General features: G+C 45.2%; 1 protein-coding gene across 3 annotated transcripts in view; it reads left to right on the top strand.

Moving 5' to 3' along the window:
- Positions 1-18,908, top strand: part of NFKB1 (nuclear factor kappa B subunit 1) — a 398,216-nt gene that overhangs the window by 335,882 nt on the left and 43,426 nt on the right. For all 3 annotated transcript variants that reach the window (XM_086961580.1, XM_086961582.1, XM_086961581.1), the window contains exons 17-18: positions 5,275-5,476; positions 9,814-9,983. In XM_086961580.1, coding sequence (XP_086817706.1) covers positions 5,275-5,476; positions 9,814-9,983 — 372 coding nt within the window. The remainder of the gene's footprint in view (positions 1-5,274; positions 5,477-9,813; positions 9,984-18,908) is intronic.

Below are 18,908 nucleotides of genomic sequence, written 5' to 3'. Positions count from 1 at the left end.
GAAAAATGTTTTCCTGTGTCGTTTGGCCCATTTGTGGTTTATTGTAAGCTGCCCACTTCAGAACATAATCTCGTATACTTTCTCTCACAAATAAATAGCAGTGTTCGACTTAACATAGACCATTTTTTCAGCTGCTGCCAATTCCAACAGATAAAGGAAAATGATTTGGGAGTTATTCAATGGCTCTTATTCCGTCTTTAATGATTCCTCACATTGTCTCTCATGAGTTGCCTTCATTGATGAGCTCCCTAACAATCGCTGTGGCTTAACAGCTAGAACAGCCGACTTTGAAGCTGGGGAACCAGATTTGAGTCTTGCTGGAGGGTCAAATTTCCTGTGATTCTGGGCAAATCACTAAGGGGCAGATGTATCAAACGTTTTTTTGTCGCAAACGCTGCGAATCGCAAAATAGCATATTTCGCGACAAAAAAATCAGAAAATGCGATGTATCATTGAAATCGCATCGCAAACTTAAGGAATCGCAAAATTAGCGATTCCTTACATTTGCGTCAGCATTTAAGGAATCGCAAATTGCGATTCCTTAAATGCTATGTATGAAGCATTCAAGTTTTGCGAATTTACACTAAGAAATCGGTAATTACCACCAACTTGTTGTTGGTGTTAATTTGCAAATTCTTTTACAAATGCACTTTTTGACATTTGTAAAGGGGCCATGTGGCGCTCATACATGCCCTTAGGGCATGTATTTGCGCCATATGCGCACACATGTAAATTTCAGGGGTGCAGCAGGGTGTCCTTAAGACACCCTTGCAACCTTGAAATTATTCTCAATTTGCGATTAGCAAATTACGAATCGCAAATTGAGAATAATTTCCCATTCCTTCCTATGGGCCTCCTGGCCCATAGAAATGAATGGGAAATTATTCCTAAATTGCGATTAGCAATTTGCTAATCGCAATTAAGGAATTTTAAGAAATCGCTAAAAAATAGCGAATTTTCACATACATACCATTTGCTATTCTCAAATAGCGATTCTCAAAAAATCGCTATTTGAGAATCGCAAATGGGTACTTTGATACATCTGCCCCTTAATCTCCTCATGCCTAAAAATGAAGGTGTCCATCTGTAATTCAACTGGTACCCATTTAGAGCGCTTTGATACCTTCGGGTCGAATCGCGCTATATAAATCGGCAAAAAATAAAATGGCAGAACCCTTGAGCTATCTGAAAAAAATACAAAGAGGGAGAACAGTGCTTCTCATGCACACGTGTTTCTTAGGAAAACATGTCACCTAAATTGAACCTGCTGTTCACCTAAATTGGGTTGTGTTTCCCTTCCGTACAGCTCTACATTTTCTGCTTTGGGCCTGGTTGTCCTAAGTCCTATTTTGCTTGTTAGCTGTCTTAAGTCGGTGCAGACGTCTCAGGTGTTCTAGGTGTACAATGCGAAACATATTTATTTGAGCTACTGGCAGTTGGGAATTGTTTATTGCGTTCACCCTTTCTTTCTGTTGTTCCTATTTGTTGCTATTATTCATGGAATAAACCCTGCTCGAGCCTGGAACCGCATTCTCTTCCTTGCCCCATTCGATATGTAAAAGATTCCCATCTCAGTGTGGCGCACGCAAAGTGTCTTGTGTCAAGGTCTCTGCCATGTTGGCACTCGTCCAGTGGCAGCACATTCTTCTGGCATCTGTGTTGAGGACAGAGTGATACTTCAAGACGCTAGTGTACATGCTACAGTCCAATCAGAAGACTACCATGTTGAAGCAGGCCACTATCATCAAACAGACCTTCTGCACTCGTTACCAGACTGAAAATACAGTCACACTTTGTTGCCACAAATTATTAGCAAACCAGATACAATGAGAGTTGTGCTTTGTAAGGCAGGACGACATTCACTCTCGTTGAAATATGTACAATAATGTCAGGGCTGAAACCAGTATAGGGTTGTTAATCGTTCTCTGCCTAGCGGACCTGGCCTAGCATTTCGGGTTGGACTGTTGTGCTGGAGCAGACCAGGCTGGTTTGCATATGACTGATCTCTGTCTGTAGTGGCATCGTGGTACAAAAACGGTACGCTTCAATGTGGTTTAAGCAATTGCCAGCAGCTGAAACCTTTGCAAGCACCCCCCCCCCCCACACACACACACATTTGTGTTTTCCTTATTACTTTTCGGTTTCAAGTTAATTCTCTGCCACCTCCCCCCCCATGAAACTCACAGTGCACCAGGACACAGACTCCACCTCAGCTTGTGTTTTTGCCGTACAGGTTAGTGTACGAGGGAAGATGCGAAGGGATACAGATTCTGCGAACTAGAGTAGGGGAAGATAAGACTCAGTATGGCAAGTATCGCGTGTGTTGCATGAGCTTGCATCTGGGAAATGAGTAGGGCACGTGTGAATCGACAGCACTACAAGCTGCAAATTGATAGTTACTGGTAAGACATTTTTTTTTTCGTTTGCAGCATGTATATATGTAGATGGCATGCTTGGTATAGACCAGTGATACTCAAAGTACGACCCAGGGGCAGAATCCGACCCTCCTGACCTTTACATGGGGACCCCTGAGCAGCAGCAGCATTGGGCTGGTGTTTACTCGACTCAGCACTAACATTAAAAATAAAGCGATGGGTTTCACCCATGAATTTAGAAACGTTCATCCTACCCACCCTGCCAAGAATGTCATTAGTGATTATATCCAAGCACAGGAGATGGTTTTGTACAGCACGCATCCTGAAGTCATGTATTTCGAGGTCCACTTATATGTGATAATGAAGAAAAGGAGGGAAATTGAAATAAAACAATTGTCCAGGGTCACACAATTTGGTCAAGTGGAGAAGCCGGTGTTCTTTCCACGGTTTCTGGTTTCACATTGCTCAGTTAAGTTCAGCCAGTGGATATACATGCTTCACTTCCTCTACACCCACTTTACACCCACTTACCCCACTGGCAGCAGTGCGGCCCTCAGTCACACCAAAAACTAAACTTTGCGGCCCCCGGGAAAATGTTTACGAGTACCCATGGTATAGACTAACAAAAGCAGCACCTCTGCCCTGAAAAGGTACCTTCCGAGCAAGAACAGAAGGCCTGCGAAACAGTGCATTGAAGACAGTTTGTCCCACTTGAGTTCCTTTGCATTGCATGAATGTCTCCACAATAATGTTTAGTTAATGTCTAGCTAGCATATCAAGAAGCTTCTGCGCAGATGTCTGCTAAAGATATTTTGTCTAGAAAGGCCAGTTGCATGTGCCCGAGGCATGGAGGGTAATGTTGTGCCTGACTTAATCATAACAAATTTGGATGCTCTTCACAAACCACCTGGCTGTGCCAGACTGTTAGGGGGGTTTGCCAGAGTGAGCTGCGTAAAACCAATAAACAGTTGCTTGGTCTTTCTAATAGAATTGGTTTGATCAACATAGTACGTAAGAGCTCTTGAAAGATCTTTTATATGCAATGCCTTATCCGCTACTCAATGCTGGTAGGAGGGAAAAAAGAAAAAGAATAGACTGGTTGGCATGAAATGGCGAGACGTTTCATAAGAAATGAGGTATGGTTTTTAAGTAGACCTGATTCTTGCACACCTGAACAAACGCTTCACCCCCCCCCCCCCCCCCCCCCCCCCGGGCAAGTCTTAGTAACAACGAAAGCCACTTTATAGGAAAGAAAATACAGTGACTATTAGTGGAGTGGCTCATAAAGAGGCCCCATGAGCCCGTTAAGGTTTAATGAAGGAATAGATGGTAACCTAGGGCAGTGGCGTAGTTAGAGGGGGCCGGGGCGGTCCGCCTCAGCAGCACTTTTTTGGGGGGCGACGGAGGTGAGCAAGTTGTGTCTGTCAACTACCACCATTCCCCTGCACCCTGAAACCAAGTCGGCTGCTGGCCGGCAGGTCCCCGATGTCCCCGGACCAACTCGTTCATCGGCTGCCACCCTCCCACCCAGAAACTGCTCCTGAAGGCACTCTAATAGAAGCCCTGGCTTTTGTAAGTCTAACAAATAACAAACAGTGTTTGTACTGTGCCTTTCAAAATCTGTCTGTTCATGCAATTACAAACTGGATAAAGCACTTTCAATTGATACCATAACATGCTCGAGTTGACGGTATCCTTGCTTTCCGTAAGATTTTCATACACTGCTCTGGACTGTGCAAATGGCCAAATTGTAGGTTTTCAGCTGCCAAATCACAATGTTCAGGGCCATGGGATCTGGATGCTGCATTGGTCTCTTGTGTGAATGGACATAACGGGAAAGTAGGGAGAACCAAGTCTGTCTTGCCCAAGTGCGAGTATAAGTGCCTTGCACATTTTTCTCATCACAAATGTATTCTGTGAGAGCTGTGAAAAAGTATACATAAGTATACCTGACCATCTGATCAGTAGAGCACTTAATTGTGACAGTGGGCTTGGTTACCTGTTTCGTCACTTTGTGTTCTCAGGTGTGGGGAACAGTTTGTTGGTTTGCCCCTATACAGCAACGTAGTGCTTTAGCACCCTTGGGTTTACCTGTTATGCATCCCTGGCTTCCTGCCATATGCAGTGCTAGTGGGCTCTCTTTAACCCTACCCAGTGTCAGAAGCACAAACATCTGGGGCTTTCTGGACTGTGCATTGGGCCTCTTCTCCCACTCCTTATGTGGGGGTTCGTACTTTCTCTAGGAGAAGGGGCTTGAACAGTTGAGTGGAGGAGTGGTGGAAAGGGTGGGTTCAGTCCTATGGCTTTTCCATGACTGGAAGGACTGGTGGGGAGCATTGAGCAGTGTGCAGTTACCCCATCCCTTGGTAATGTAGGTGGAGGCCTAGACTTCCCAACCATACCCCAAAAAAATGAGTCAGAAGGGAAGAGGGCGAGTAAACCACCTGGGCTGGTGGAAAGGTCAGTGAAGGGAAGGTGTAGTAGATCGCAGGCTGGCATAAGACTTAGATAACTGCCTTCAAGCCATTTCCCAAAGCAAAGCACCCTTCACCATCTACCATGTAAGGAGAACCATACGCAACATTCTGTAGATTCTGGGCCTCATTTAGATCTCGACAGACTTGTTACTCATTCACAACAGTGATGGATATCCCATCCGCCAAAATATAAATCCCATATTATCCTATGGGATTTATATTTCGGCGGACGGGATATCCGTCGGCAATGTGACAGAGTAACCCGTCAGCCAAGATCTAAGTCAGGACTTATGTCATTGTTTGGATTGTATGTCTGTGGCAACATAGTTGTTTTCTGCTTCAAACCTTTGTTTTTTGGCGTCATAATTTCCTGCATTTATACTGGTGTGACATGCGACTAGCTCATGTTTTATGTTTTTTAGACTCCCCTGCATCTGGCAGTCCTAACTAACCAGGCTGACATAGTGGAGAATCTAGTGTCAGCTGGCGCTGATATTGCCCTCCTCGATCGACATGGGAACTCAGCCTTACATCTGGCTGCCAAAGAAGGAAAGGCAGACATCTTGGAAATCCTTCTCAAACACAAGAACATAGCCAAGATCATCGACCTTCCCAATGGGGATGGTATGTGCCCTTTTATGCCAATAAATGTTCCTGCTCCTCTGCGCATACTTTCTTTATGATCTATTTTTTATTTTTCTATGTTGCAGATTTTTTATGAAAACGTCAGTTTTTGGGTTCTTTGATCTCTTCAAACACCTGTCCAAATCAATAACGGTTAAAAAGTTGCAGCCACTCTGAAAAGTTCCATTTGTGCACATTAAGGAATTTAAAGGTTGTTTAATAACACAGACTTAAAAAGCATGTCTTGCTGTAACAGTAAACAGAAAAGAGGGGAAATGCTTGATAACCTCATTTAACTATGATTTACAGTACAGTTAGTCTTACCTTTTGCTGATCAATTTCAGCATCGGTAGGTGGGATTTCTGAGAATTCTAGTCAGTTGTCTTAGACCCAATGGGGTTGAGGCTTTTTTTTTCATGTTCAACCACTTCATGACTTCTGTGCAGCTTTCTCCCAACTCTGACCCTTAACCCCGTTCCTCTCTTTTTGTTATCTTTATTTCGATCAGAACTGCCCACAGTTGTTTCAGTTTTTCTAAATTAGATCAGGGTGAATTCCCTTGTGTGAGCCGACTCATCCAACACTTTTCTGTTTTTCTCTCCCATCACCATTTCCTGTTGGTGGTTTAAGCTTCACCCAGGACTTCCTCACAGTATTGGCACTATTCCATTCCTATTTAACTGGCCATTTGTGAGCACACAGATTACCAGCATTCTACTGGTGCTTGCCAGGTCCTCCTGCAGTTGAGGTGGCATATCCTCCACGACCAGAAAACAAACAGTGTTGTTCAGGTGGGCCGCAGTAGTGCCGCTAGTCAGCGAGTGCATGCCCGTACTACATGGTACAAATGGAGGAATTTCAACAAAGCTGCACCTTGGGGCGAATGTCGTGTCCTGGTACAGTGAAGTTCAAGTAAGGTACAGAGAAGACCTGTTTTATGGTTACTGAGTAAATACAACATACAGTAGACCACAGATACAAAAAAGGACATAGACATCTCAGAGCCCTCTGTATCTCCAACACCCATGAGCCTTAAGCAACCATGACGCACCTGTCACTGTAGACCCCTAAAACAACTTCACCAGTGTCTCACAATATATTCACCTACAGATTAGGGACTCCTGTGGCTGGATGGATCAGTGACTACAACATGGATAACACACCTACTTATCTCTCAAGGCAGCCTCTAAGCAAACATAGATTCAGTGGGCTTTGAATGTCACGCATCCAACCACAAGAACTCGGACTGCTGATATGGCAATCTGCATATTTAGAAATTCAAACTGAATACAGTGTACAACTTTATGTATAACTGATGCGCATGGAAAAGAGCATGGCATAAACCAGGCATGCAGATCCGCTGAGTGTGATGCGCCATTTATTACCATTCTTGAGGGAGGACATGGCCATCATTGCATCGCCTTTCGTAAATGATGGGCCCTCCCTTTACTCAACAAAGGTAATAAAAAGCGAATTATACTCTATGCATCTGCAAGCGTACAATATGTTTATTTGTATTTATTTCTGTGTGTTTTTGAAAGGACAGAGCATTGGATCCACAAAACGTGGACAATCGCTATCAAAGAATCAAAATACTGGGACTGGGCGGTTAATAGATGCATAAACAAATTGGTTATTGGGATGGAGAGTTGAAAGTTGAGGTAAAAATACAACATCAAATATAAAGAACTACGGCCCACATGCATCAAAGCAAAAACCGGTCGCAAACGGGCAGATTCTCAGAATCTGCCCCTTTGCGACCGGTATTTTTGCATTTGGGATACATCGTCCCAAATGCAAAAATCGCAATTTAAGGAATCTCTAAATTGAGATTCCTTAAATTGCATTTGCATTTAAGGAATCCCAAATTGAGATTCCTTAAATGCAATGCATCAAAGAAAAAGAATAGCGATTTCGCTAATAGGAGTAGCAAATTACCATGAAGTTCAACTTCATGGTAATTTACCACCAACTTTTGGTTGGTGGTAAATAACGAATCCTTAACGAATCCTTAAAGCACAGAAGCACTCTTCAAAGTGCTTCCTACATGTTATTTACATATTCGGTAAATACCGAATCGGTAAATGATGATACCGATTCAGTATTTACCGAATCTGTAAATTGCACACCTACATCACAAAAGCCTATTACCGGTCGGTAACCGCCGATTTCCGCCGTTACCGACCGGTAATAGCCTTCCTACATCTGGCCCTAAAATCCCTAGAGATGCTGTTAGGTTTAGGGAGAGCATTCCAGTGCATTTTGGCCAGGAGCGTCTAGGTCTTCTACTAGTACGTGGTACATGGAATCTTGGGGCAAAGAGGTGCTGAGCAGCCGAGCGATAGGTCCTGACTGGACAGTACACGCTTATGTTGCTCGTCAGATCGACAGGCGGTAGCCCAGGGATTGCCTGGAAGTCAAAACCAGGAACCCGAGCGCCACACTCTTTTGAGCAAGGAGCCAGCTTACATGGTGTGGGTAAGATTAGATGGGAGCGGACCTATGCAATGTGAACAGTGTGCTTGCGGCAAGGTCAGTGGTGTAGGACTGCGACAGCCGCAGGTAGGGGCGGGGAGACCGCCGCACACAAAACTTGTACCGCCTAGGGTGGACCACCCAGTGCCCCTTACCCCTTGCTATGCCACTGGGCAAGGTAGATAACTGACTTGTGGGACAGAGCACCTCCTAAGGGCTACACAGGGAGGTGATGTTCAGATTCCGACAGTGCCAGAGCTGTTTTACAAAAAGGAAGTTAATAAGAGTTAGATGATTGGAAGAGAAGGTGTCAGATTATTTCTATTATGAGGAGTTGGAAGCCACCACTCATCGATTTGATGAAGGTTAGTTTCATTTGGAAGTCAAAGTCGTCACCAAGGTTTCTGGCTGAGTGCGAGAATGATATTGGAAGAAACAGTGATTATTAGCATTGGATGAGGCAAAGAGAATGTTAGTTTTGGCTGACTTCGGCAACAGGGAATGAAGGGGCAACCAGTGTTGGGTTGTTGTGAGAAAGAAAAGGAAGGATCCAAGTTGTCCCCCTTGCAGTTTTATTCCTCATTCTTTGTTTTTCAGCCCTGGTATTCCCTAGTTTAGTTCTGTTTAGAATCCAGCTTCTATTTCGCTCACCTCCTCCGTTCTTGCTGCATTTACCCTTCCGCTCTGCCCTTTTCCAGTCCTCCTTCCTGACCAATAACATCACCTCCTCTCTCTTTGGCTTTTCGGGTCCTTTCTTCCACTCTGCAGCGCTTTCCTTGTGTACGACGTAAATATGGTAGACACTGTGAAACAAAGCTAGCGTGCAATTCTAATTAATCTTAGTTGTAATTAATCTTTTTATAAGGTCAGATGTAGTTTTTGGCAGAGTAACTCAAACATTTTTACATTTAGCCTGCATCTACCTCACACTAATAAATATGTGCCAAAGAAATGGGACCTCATTACCTGTGATTTCTACAATATGACTGTCAGAGGTGGGATAGACCGATGGAGGGTGGGGAGTGTGAGAAACAGGTCAGCTGAGGATGAGATCTCGTGACCTCAGTTGTGCAAAGCTGACTGGCAGTGGATATTTGTGATTGTGTAGCCAGAGAAGAGTTTGGTGTTGATGTCTACATTGAAGTTTGCAAGCATCATGAGAAGGCTGGAGAGAACAGGGAATATAGGGAATATAGAATTGTTTCTAAGGCTGAAGAATTACCCTAGCAGGCACAATGATGTGACAAGAAATGATGTCAAAATGTATATGCAAGAAGAACAGCAAGAATTCTCCATATGGTCACAAGATTCTACAAGATTCAATCCTTTGCTTCTAAACATTGGCTCTTCCCCTTCTTCTGAAGCATAGGCCTAACTAGGTCATGTTTCAAAAATGACACAATCACAAATAAACACTGTGGGCCCAATTCACAAAAATGCCCTGACTGAAAATCAAACATTTACTCACCTAGGCACATGCCTTTGTTGGAAGTAAATTCTTGACTTTCATAGAATACTTCAAGAATTCCAGCTGAGATCCTGGGAATCTACAACTGTTCGTGATTACCCAGATCGCTCACGTGCATAGATATCCTGGTGGATAGTTCTCTGTGGTAAAATCAAGTTTAAGTGTAAATTCTCATAATTCCTAGAAACCTTAACTCGTAAATGAATGTATTTGTGCATCAAGGTGAAACTTAAGAATGCATACAAATGGCGTATGTGGCTTTAGCCGTTTGTACATTTCCACTCCTACCTTCAACATTGGAGCGGTGACAAACTGCCGTTAGAAACGGTGCCAGTGATTACCACACTTTTGCATGTCTGCCCTGTGAAGTGAATGTGTCTTTCTTTGTTTGAAGGATTGAATGGTGTTCACTTGGCAATGATGGCCAACAGCATGCCCTGCCTCAGACTGATGATTGCAGCTCGAGCGGACATCAATGCTCCAGAGCAGAAGTCGGGGCGGACACCGCTGCACCTAGCTGTGGAGCAAGAGAACATCTCCTTGGCGGGCTGCCTTCTGCTTGAGGTGAGCGCCATTTTTTTTTCAAACAAAATCTATGTACTATGTTGTTTTTAGAAACGTGCCACCAAGGAGAGAGCCAAGAATAGATTACCATTTTTGGAAATCAATTCTGGACCTAATGCATTCTTTGAATGTTTTTTTAAACCACAGTTCGAGTTTATAATTAGGGCTCCCGTTTTTATGTGGCTTTTTTTTTACATTTCCGTCTGTATTTATCCATATTTATTTTTTGATCATTTTAGCTGTATTTAGCCACATTTTCATTTGTCGCAAGCAAAAACAGAAGATGCAGCTAGTATTTTTCTATATTTATTTCAATAGGCAATGCGCGCTTGGTTGTTATAGGTTGAGATAGATTTATGTAGATTAGTAAATGGGTTACTGCTTTTAACAAAGAGATCCTTTTGTTACTTGCAGTTAATAAATTGCAGTCCTTCTAATCTAACTCTCACTGTCTCATGCAACACATCACATACATTGATTTACACACATATGATTTATTGTCAATGTATGATGTAAAGCGCTCTGACACCTTGCATTATGGTGAGTAGGGCTATAGTGTTCTAAATTAAATAAAACACAATAGTGGAACTTAATTTGTTATTTGTGTAAATACTGGGACAGACCAGCACATCTCACATTCGTACAGTGCCTGCATAACTCTTGGCTCCAGGGCCTGAACTAAGTCAAAAGCAGGCCTCTCTTAAGTTCCTGTGAAGTGATAAGCTGTGGACATTTGTTTTCCCTCATTCGCTTTTAGGTATGCGTCTTCCTCCTGACCAGCCCCTACCCCCCCATAGCTCCCAGCTAGGATACTTAAGCAAAAGGAGCCCTGATGGCCCCTTAATGTCAACCTCTGTTAATGGCTCGAAATATGATCAGCCCTCTCCCCTTCCTGCACTCGGACAGGCTCGTCTTCTCCTCTCAGACAGCAGCAAAGGTAAACATACTTATTGGCATTTTACCACTTCTATTTATAAATACGCACGAAATAAAAATATGTTTCTGTCTGAATTTATATGCAAAACTCCGTTTAAATGGAAAATCGGGAGCCTTTTTTTTATAATACACTTGCATAGTTCTTCTCCTAGGTCTTTCTGTAGATGTCAAGGCTCGCTAAGGAACACAATATATTGTTTAGTCCCGCTGGAAATCCATCGCTGAATAAAGTACCCTATAACACACCATCTGAAGTCTGACAGGACTGGCGGTATTGTGTCAGCGTAGACAACATTTGCCTCTGAGCGACGAGGCTGTCTAAATAGTCCAGTGCTCTCAACATTCCAGAGAAAGCGCATAATTATAATTTTAAAAAGTCTGAAAAGTTCAAGATGGTACCACACATGCCATCCATGAGCTGCCTCATCATTCAACCAAGGACACCTAGACAATCTTCCCTAGTCATTCGTTCTCTGGTAAAAAAAACTGATATGTCTGATAAACACATCACATCTCTCTATTGCAAACATGAGCATATGTTTCTCCTCTTAATGTAGGTAGATAAGTTCAGACAGAGAAAACAGCCCTAAACATTGCTGTTTTGTGTTCATTTTTTTATGGAAGAACGGCTGGCCAATGCTCTCAGATGAGGATCCAAATAGTTCTTAAGGGGTTTGCCTTACACCTTGAACTCATGGAACTAGTGGGATTCAGTTTCTCTCCCGGAATGATCCTACGCTGAGAAATTTGTAGGTGGTTACCTCAGGTACCACTAGCAGGATTTTTTTTTATTGTAAAGTAATATTTTATTAGCATATGTAATTATACCAACCACACCGCTGTGCGCATTTTTATCCTTTTTAGGTCTCCTGGCGTTTAACAGCGCGTCAGCGCTGTGTCCGCCAGGAGATCTTTTGTTGCTGACTATGCTTCCCAGGAGACAGCTCAGGTCGCGCGCAAAGGCGATCGGCGTAGGCCACGCGCGCGCGAACACGCGCAGCTGCCGTCTCCTGGGAAGCTCCAACACCCTACATGCATGCGCATGCGCATACGCAGACACACACACACACACACACGAGCGCCCATGCACGCATGCACCCCCACATAAAGAGAACTCACCCCCTGCTGTCGCACACACACACACACACACACGTGCACCAAGCGCCCCCCCCCCCCCCCCCCGCCACTTACCGCTACTCCGGTCTTCAGCTGCCACCGCGAGGCTCTCTCTAGGGCATGGGCTTCTCTCCGTGGGCGCGGCTTCTCTCCGTGGGCACGTGCGCCCGCGGTTCGATCCCCGGCCGCTCCTCCTCACACTTGGGTGTCCTCCCTGACGGTTGCATGCGTCAGCACCCGCGTAGCTAGGGGGGGCGAGGGGGGCGGACCTCCCCAGGCGGCATAGTGGTGGTGCTGTGGTGCGTGCGCGACCAGGTCACCCCCGAGGTCAGAGGGGAAAGACTCCAACGATCGAGCCCCGGCCGGCACCTCCCCTTCGTAGGCGTACATGAGCGCAGCATTGCGTGCGCAGGCCTCGAAGTCGAACGGAGGCGCGCAGGGAGTCGCCGGGTGCTGACTGTCTTCTGTTGTGCGCAGCGCGGCAATAACCCCCGCGGGCCGCGTTCTGAACGCGGCGCGTTTACATTGCCACAGGGGTGCATTGCCAATCCCACAGAGCACAGACATGTAGTGGGGAAACGAGTGACATGACCCAGAGTGAGTAATGAGGGAACTGAAGGCGGGCGGCGCCAGTGGCATGCTCGTCGTTCGCCCAGTAGTTACTGGTGAGGTCAGCTGGACACACACCTCTAGGCAGGCCCTGCCACGGCACAGTTTAAATTTGGCAGCCAGCTCAGCCAGGAGGCCCCCCCCCCCCCCCCCCCAGCTCGCAATGCGATCTGCTATGAGGGCCGGGGCCCAGTGCGGCCTAATGATTTGGACCATGGCAGCCGCTGTCTCGCCCTAATACAGTCCAGTGCAACCTGGGGGTAAATTGAACGCTACTACTGGTCGAGTCAGGCTCATGTTGAGGCTTCTGGACCGCTGCCTGCTCGTATGACGTCGCAGCTGTCTCCTACAATCTATCCGGCCGGGAGCTCGTTCGCTGACCTACAGTAAGTCTCACTCAACTAGGTTCTTCTAATAAATTGAGCGCATCATCATTTAACCTGCAAAGTGAGTTACAGCCGTTGAACTCTGCATAATTACACTGCCTACAGTCTGCACATTCGCATAATAAACGTTCTGTGCTATAAAACTTTTAAGAGATCGGCTGCCTCCGGTCCTCTCCTCGCATGTCAACTTGACCTGGCCCAGTGTTGTAGCAGCTGTAGAGGTGTATTATTTATTTTTATATATTTTATGTGGGCTAGTGCACTACTATTGTAATGGGGTCAGGTAGAGGCCCGTGATTAGATAATGTCAAGCAGCACCATTTAGGCTGATGAGCAGGTCGCGATTTCCCAGCCTAACCCAAGATGTAGGCCACCAGTCACTCCCATTGTCATCCCAATTCCTCTGTTCCGCTGTTCATGTCCAAAGCAGATTTATTCCAATATGCATATGAGGTCACTCTCCAGCACTTCTCACTGCATCACACCGCTAGACTATTGCACTATGCAGTTCAGGCCATGACCCACAGGGTCACCCAATTGAAAGTTACCTGTGCCAGCCCGCTTCCCCCAGTACTTAATTGACTCCTGCAGAGGGCACAGCTCTAATTTGCATGTCCCCCACTTGGCTGCAGCTTACCTACCATATGTTACCTCCCGTAGTGCTGAGAGCAGGTCCCGATCGAAGCAGGCCACGTGGTCTCTTCTTGAAGGGCCGCCAGTCCCCCCTCATGTCCCATTCTTCACGTTTCCCTCACAGGATCTGCAGAGCTCCAGGCTCATCAGCTCCAATCAGGCGGGCCTGTGGTTTCAGATCCTCCAAATCCCTCCGATGCACTATGGTTCAAAACTTGCTAGTTTGTGTTTGCTTCATCTTTCGCAGTTATATGCTGTGTCTTTTCTGTTCCTTGTGTGTCTCTGCAGGGCAGATGTGGTCAAATATTAAGGGCGCAGAGGGAGAGCTTCCCTAATTTGTGTATGCCATGTTTGTCTGTTAGCACCCCCATAGCCCCCGCCCTCCTTAGCTTCTAAATAATAACAATGCTGCAGTGTCATATTGTCGCACATCTTTTACCTATTAATTGTGATTTCATCATTCAACCCTGCTACTGTAAGCAAATGTACAGCTGAGCTCTGCATTGCAGTCACTGTCTGTGCAAAGTTGAGTTCAGCTTCAGTGAGGCAGGCTCAGGCTCCACGCTGGGGCCTCTCTCACATCTTAGTGCCCTTCCATTTCTGGCACTTTGCAGCAGTTGTAAGATCTGATTAGAGTTTCTCGTTGCTCAGATGGGCGTAATTTCTAATAATTATAGGTTTCCCTCATCTTCATTGCTTGATTTTGCTCATGAGAATGTGTCACTCATAGTTGTTTAAATGTCACTCATTATTATCCTGAAATTATGAAAATGTCACACACAACAATCACCTTGGCAGTTATGAGCCTACAGGCGTTGACTTTTATTTCTATGATATTTGTGTATATATATATATAAATGCAATGAAAAACTGTAAGATGTTGAAGCAGCTGAAATCAAAGGGCACTCACCTAGTAACCTTGCAAACTGACCGTACTGTAAAACAATTGTGTAACTGTGCAGCTGAACACTTCCCGCCCTCACAATGCTTGTTTCTAGTCACTCTTTTACGTTTGTGGTGACACTCACCATGTTATCTTTGACTTTGCCATAGTTTCCCAAAATGACAATTTAATGTATCATATGGGTGAAATATGGTATGATAAAGTCACTTGCTCGGTGTTGCTGCAGATATCACGGCACAGCAACATCAATTTCCTTACAGTTAGTTGTAGGCACTGTGACAGAGTGTGAGAGCCAGGCCTGGCTGTCATTGCTGTAAACATGGCTCAAGATTGGAAACATGTGTCTCCCGGAGCTGTGAGAGAGCTATATAAATGTACAGTATAGTTACCTAACCACGCTTCCTACCACTCTCATGTAAGTCGGGGCAGGCAGATGCCTTTCAAATCTTAGAACAAAGGGTTCAGGGCAGGAATGTCTACATGACCAACAGGATGTGACAATACATCTAAGTCCCGTAAATACAACACAAATTACAATAGAAATGCTATAGGTGTCACATTTGCAAAAGTTAAAAAATATTGGCGTTGTCATACACAATGTCAATAACTCAAACTTTAATGCTCCGAGATCTATTGCACTGCAAATGCTTGTTTTTGTACTCGTGCGTGGTGAGGTGCCCTCGGGGGAGGAGGAGGCCGTTGTTTTGGGTTTGCGGACAGTCGCAGAATCGAAAGCAGACTTTCAGTGAGTGTTTTTTTTCATTTATTTTTTAAATCGATTGTTATGACTATGCTTTTGTCCCTGCCTGTTCAGCTTCATTTCAATAGCGATTGCGAAAGCTATCAATTTCAGTGCTGCTTTTTCTTGCAGCATTTACCATCTTTATACAACAATTCAGAGTTTGATAACAAATTAATGTAACACATTGTAATATACAATGCCAATAGCTCAAACTTTAAAGCTGGGAGACCTATTGCATTGTAAATGCTTGTTTAAAAATGTTCTGAACATGTAGACCAAGTCCCTGTGTCCTGTAATGGCAGCCGCAACATTTCTCCTCATGTTGTGGCCAGTCAATCCAAGAGCATGCTCCCATGGAACTCACAGGAGCGTCTCGCTCGTGCAGAGGCGAATCACCCAATGGGACAAAAAGCCCATTCGGCCACTCAGATCGCTCTATTATTTTAAGTTGCAGGCCCGCAGGTCCTCCCCCGTACCAACCCTCCAGATATCTACACATTTTGAACCTTCATTTCTCAATTACTACTGAATTTGTTTACACCAAATCACACAAAAAAGCAAATTTTCCAGGCAAAGGCCTAGCTTTCTGCTAAATTGTATGCCATCCCGTTCAGCTTTTCTGGTGGTAGCATTATTCAAAAATTCCTGTGGAAATTGCGTTTTTGGACCCCTTCGTTTTTCTCGGCCTGTTACTTGACCAATCACCCCAAACTTTCTAAGGAGGAGCTGAGATGGATTAACTTTTTTTTCATGAGCATTAGGCGCTAACTGGACATATAATTCCATAGGAAAAGCTGCACGCTGTGGGGATAGGGCACCTGCGTATGAAGGGGTTCTAACTAGCTCTGCACCAACCCCATGCTGTGCATGACAATGGACATCTTATGTTAAAACAACCATGCAGAACTCCCCCACACAGCCCCAGGGACTGCCACCTCGCGGGGCTTAATTTCTTTTAAATGCAGGGGGGGGCAGACTCCTCCCCCTACCCCGCAGCCCCAGAGACTGCCACCTCCCCAAGGCTTCATTTGCAAATCATGTGGGTGTGCTGCAGGGGTGCCACGCAGCCCCACCGCGCTGCCTCTGGGCACCACCACCTCCCTGGGGCAACTTCTAACAAAGAAGGGGGGCCTGGGGACCTCCACCCCCCAGGGCCAGCTCCTGCTATATCTCGTGGTGCCCACACCTGGGACATAGCTGTTTGCTAGGGCTTGGCGGGACCTTTACAGCTCCCGCCAAGCCATAGCAAATGGTGCTCCGCTTCTAGCAAGCAAGAGTATAAAAAATGCTCTCGCTTGCTAGAAGCGGAGCACAGTCACTTTTACATACATGGAGTTGCATGTCAACAGCTCCTATATTTAAAAGCAATGCTGGCTCTCATATAAGGCCGCAAGCCGGCAAGACACGCAGGTCCTTTCGGATCCCCCCATGGTCCTCATCTGTGTTGAGTGGGTGCCCTGGGTTGGACCAGGGCACCCACATTAGAGGCAGGGGGATGGGGTCCCTTGGGCCGAAATCAGCCCGGGAGGGGGCCACTCTGCCCCACTACCTTTCACGTTAAAAGAAATTCAAATGTATGAAGGCCGCTTTTTGGAAGATGGGGTTTCTGAGGACAAAATAGGCCCCCTTCCCCTGATACATTAAAATGTTTAAAAAACGAGCAGCAAGTCACCGGAGGCCCTGCCACCTTTAAATACCACTCTGCAACGCACCTCCTGGTGCGCAACTGGTTGGGGGATGAAGTCCCTTTGGCTGCAGAGGGTCCTTGGGGGCCAACTAGCCCTCATGTTACCGCCAGTAAGCCCCAAACATCTGGATTGCAGAGAGAACTTCAAGGCCATACCTCAGCACTCTGCAAAAGGGTCTCCTGGTGCACTGCTGTTTAGGGGATGAAATTCCCTTGGCTACTAAGGGTCCCTGGGAGCTAACAAGCCCTCCTGTTACCGCCAGTAAGTCCCACACAGCGTGATTGCTGAGAGGTTGTCGGAGGCCCCGTCCCCTTTCTCCACTACTCTGCAAACGCACGGAGAGGGAGTGGCCGTACAAGAGTTGTATGGGGGTATCAGTGTTTGTGTGAGTGGTTCTGTGGATGATGTAATCAGTGATGTAATCAGTGATGTCACTGACCTTGTCATGAGTGATATAATATGTGAGGTTATAAGCAGTGCATTGTGTGGGCATAAGTTACAGTTAGCTCAGGTAACTATAACTGCTGAATTTCACTGGTTTTGTACAAAGAGAATCTGAGCTTAAGCATCCCTTTTTGCAGTGAATAATTAAATACAATAAATATAAATGCCTTTCAGTAAGCACAGTTTTCTAACTAAATAAAAAAGACTGAATTCTAAATCCTACTTTCATATTAATTATCCGTTCTTAGGCAAGTTCTCCTGGGTTTATGGAAGTTTGGCAACTGGATAATACTTATGTTGCCTGTTATCCTTGGCATGTTGATTGTGAAGAATCTTCCTTTTAAGCTTTGATCAAAGGCAAGCATTCAAGGCTTACTCTTGAAAGAAATGTGTGTGGGGTAGAAAGCATGAATGCTGAAATACAATATGACTCTTCCAAGGGTCTGTGGGGAGCAGGCCTGCATTTAAACTGGGTTACGTGTATGAGGAATGTGTTCTAATGTTGCCATACATGTGTGGTGCCTCTTCTGCAGTGAAAGAGTTCAGAAAGTTTTCGGGAGCTGTTTGAGTTTCACTGTTCGTTCAAGAGGTCGTGCACATGTACTTTGTTGCTGGTGTTAGCCACAGCCATTATAAAATGGCTTGTTTTAGTCACTAGATGACAATGCTAGAAGCTATGGGCTGCAAGATTGTGTGCCCTAACCCCTTGGGCACATAGACAGTTGCAGTCTAATATGATTGGGTACACAGAAACTCTGGAAGTACAAATAGGTGAATGAAGCGAAGGAGTTGACAATGATGCATTTATGTGGGGTGGGCCTTGTTATATCCTGCTCTTCCTCTCTCTTTGTGCCCTTCCTCTCTCTTTGTCCCTCCTTAGTGTTAGTGTCTGCTTGTCTATGTCATGTCTCTGTGATGTCATCCAGGATTCTACCTGTTGCTGTTCAAGGGATTTATCAGTTACCTGGAGGCTGAGCAGGAAGTTATCTGCTCCCGGTGGGGTTTCTTACCATATTACATTCCTACCTGAATGCTGTACCTTCTATCTAATCTCAAGAATAAATATACTACATGAACATTACAACAAGGACCCTTCATCTTTATTTTATTGAATTTAACACTGGCGACGAGGTAAAAAAGGACCCATTTAAAAGAAAAGGAACTTCAGTGAATTTAAAGAGATCATCATTGCAACCAAAGACAAGAAGAGAAACGTTTAAAATTACTTTCCTGCGTCTGGGTGCCCCACCAGTGTCTGGTTCCAACGGACAGTCTCAACCCAGAGCATTGGAATAACCTTTGCTGAAGTAATACTACTACTAAATCATCTGGCACTAGAGCAAACTTAAAGGACTCCCTGTTTTCATCTAGTGAGTCAGCGTTTTACGTGAGTAACGTTACTGCTGCTGTCTGTCCTAGGTGTGCCTGTGCTACTTCTGCAACCTCCTGTTTAAATGGAAGTGTGCC

This window comes from Lissotriton vulgaris, chromosome 3_1, assembly GCF_964263255.1.
Source record: "Lissotriton vulgaris chromosome 3_1, aLisVul1.2, whole genome shotgun sequence".
In the NCBI taxonomy this organism is placed as follows: Eukaryota; Metazoa; Chordata; class Amphibia; order Caudata; family Salamandridae; genus Lissotriton; species Lissotriton vulgaris.
Note: the sequence above shows the minus strand (reverse complement) of the source record. Positions and strands in the feature narration are given on the sequence as shown.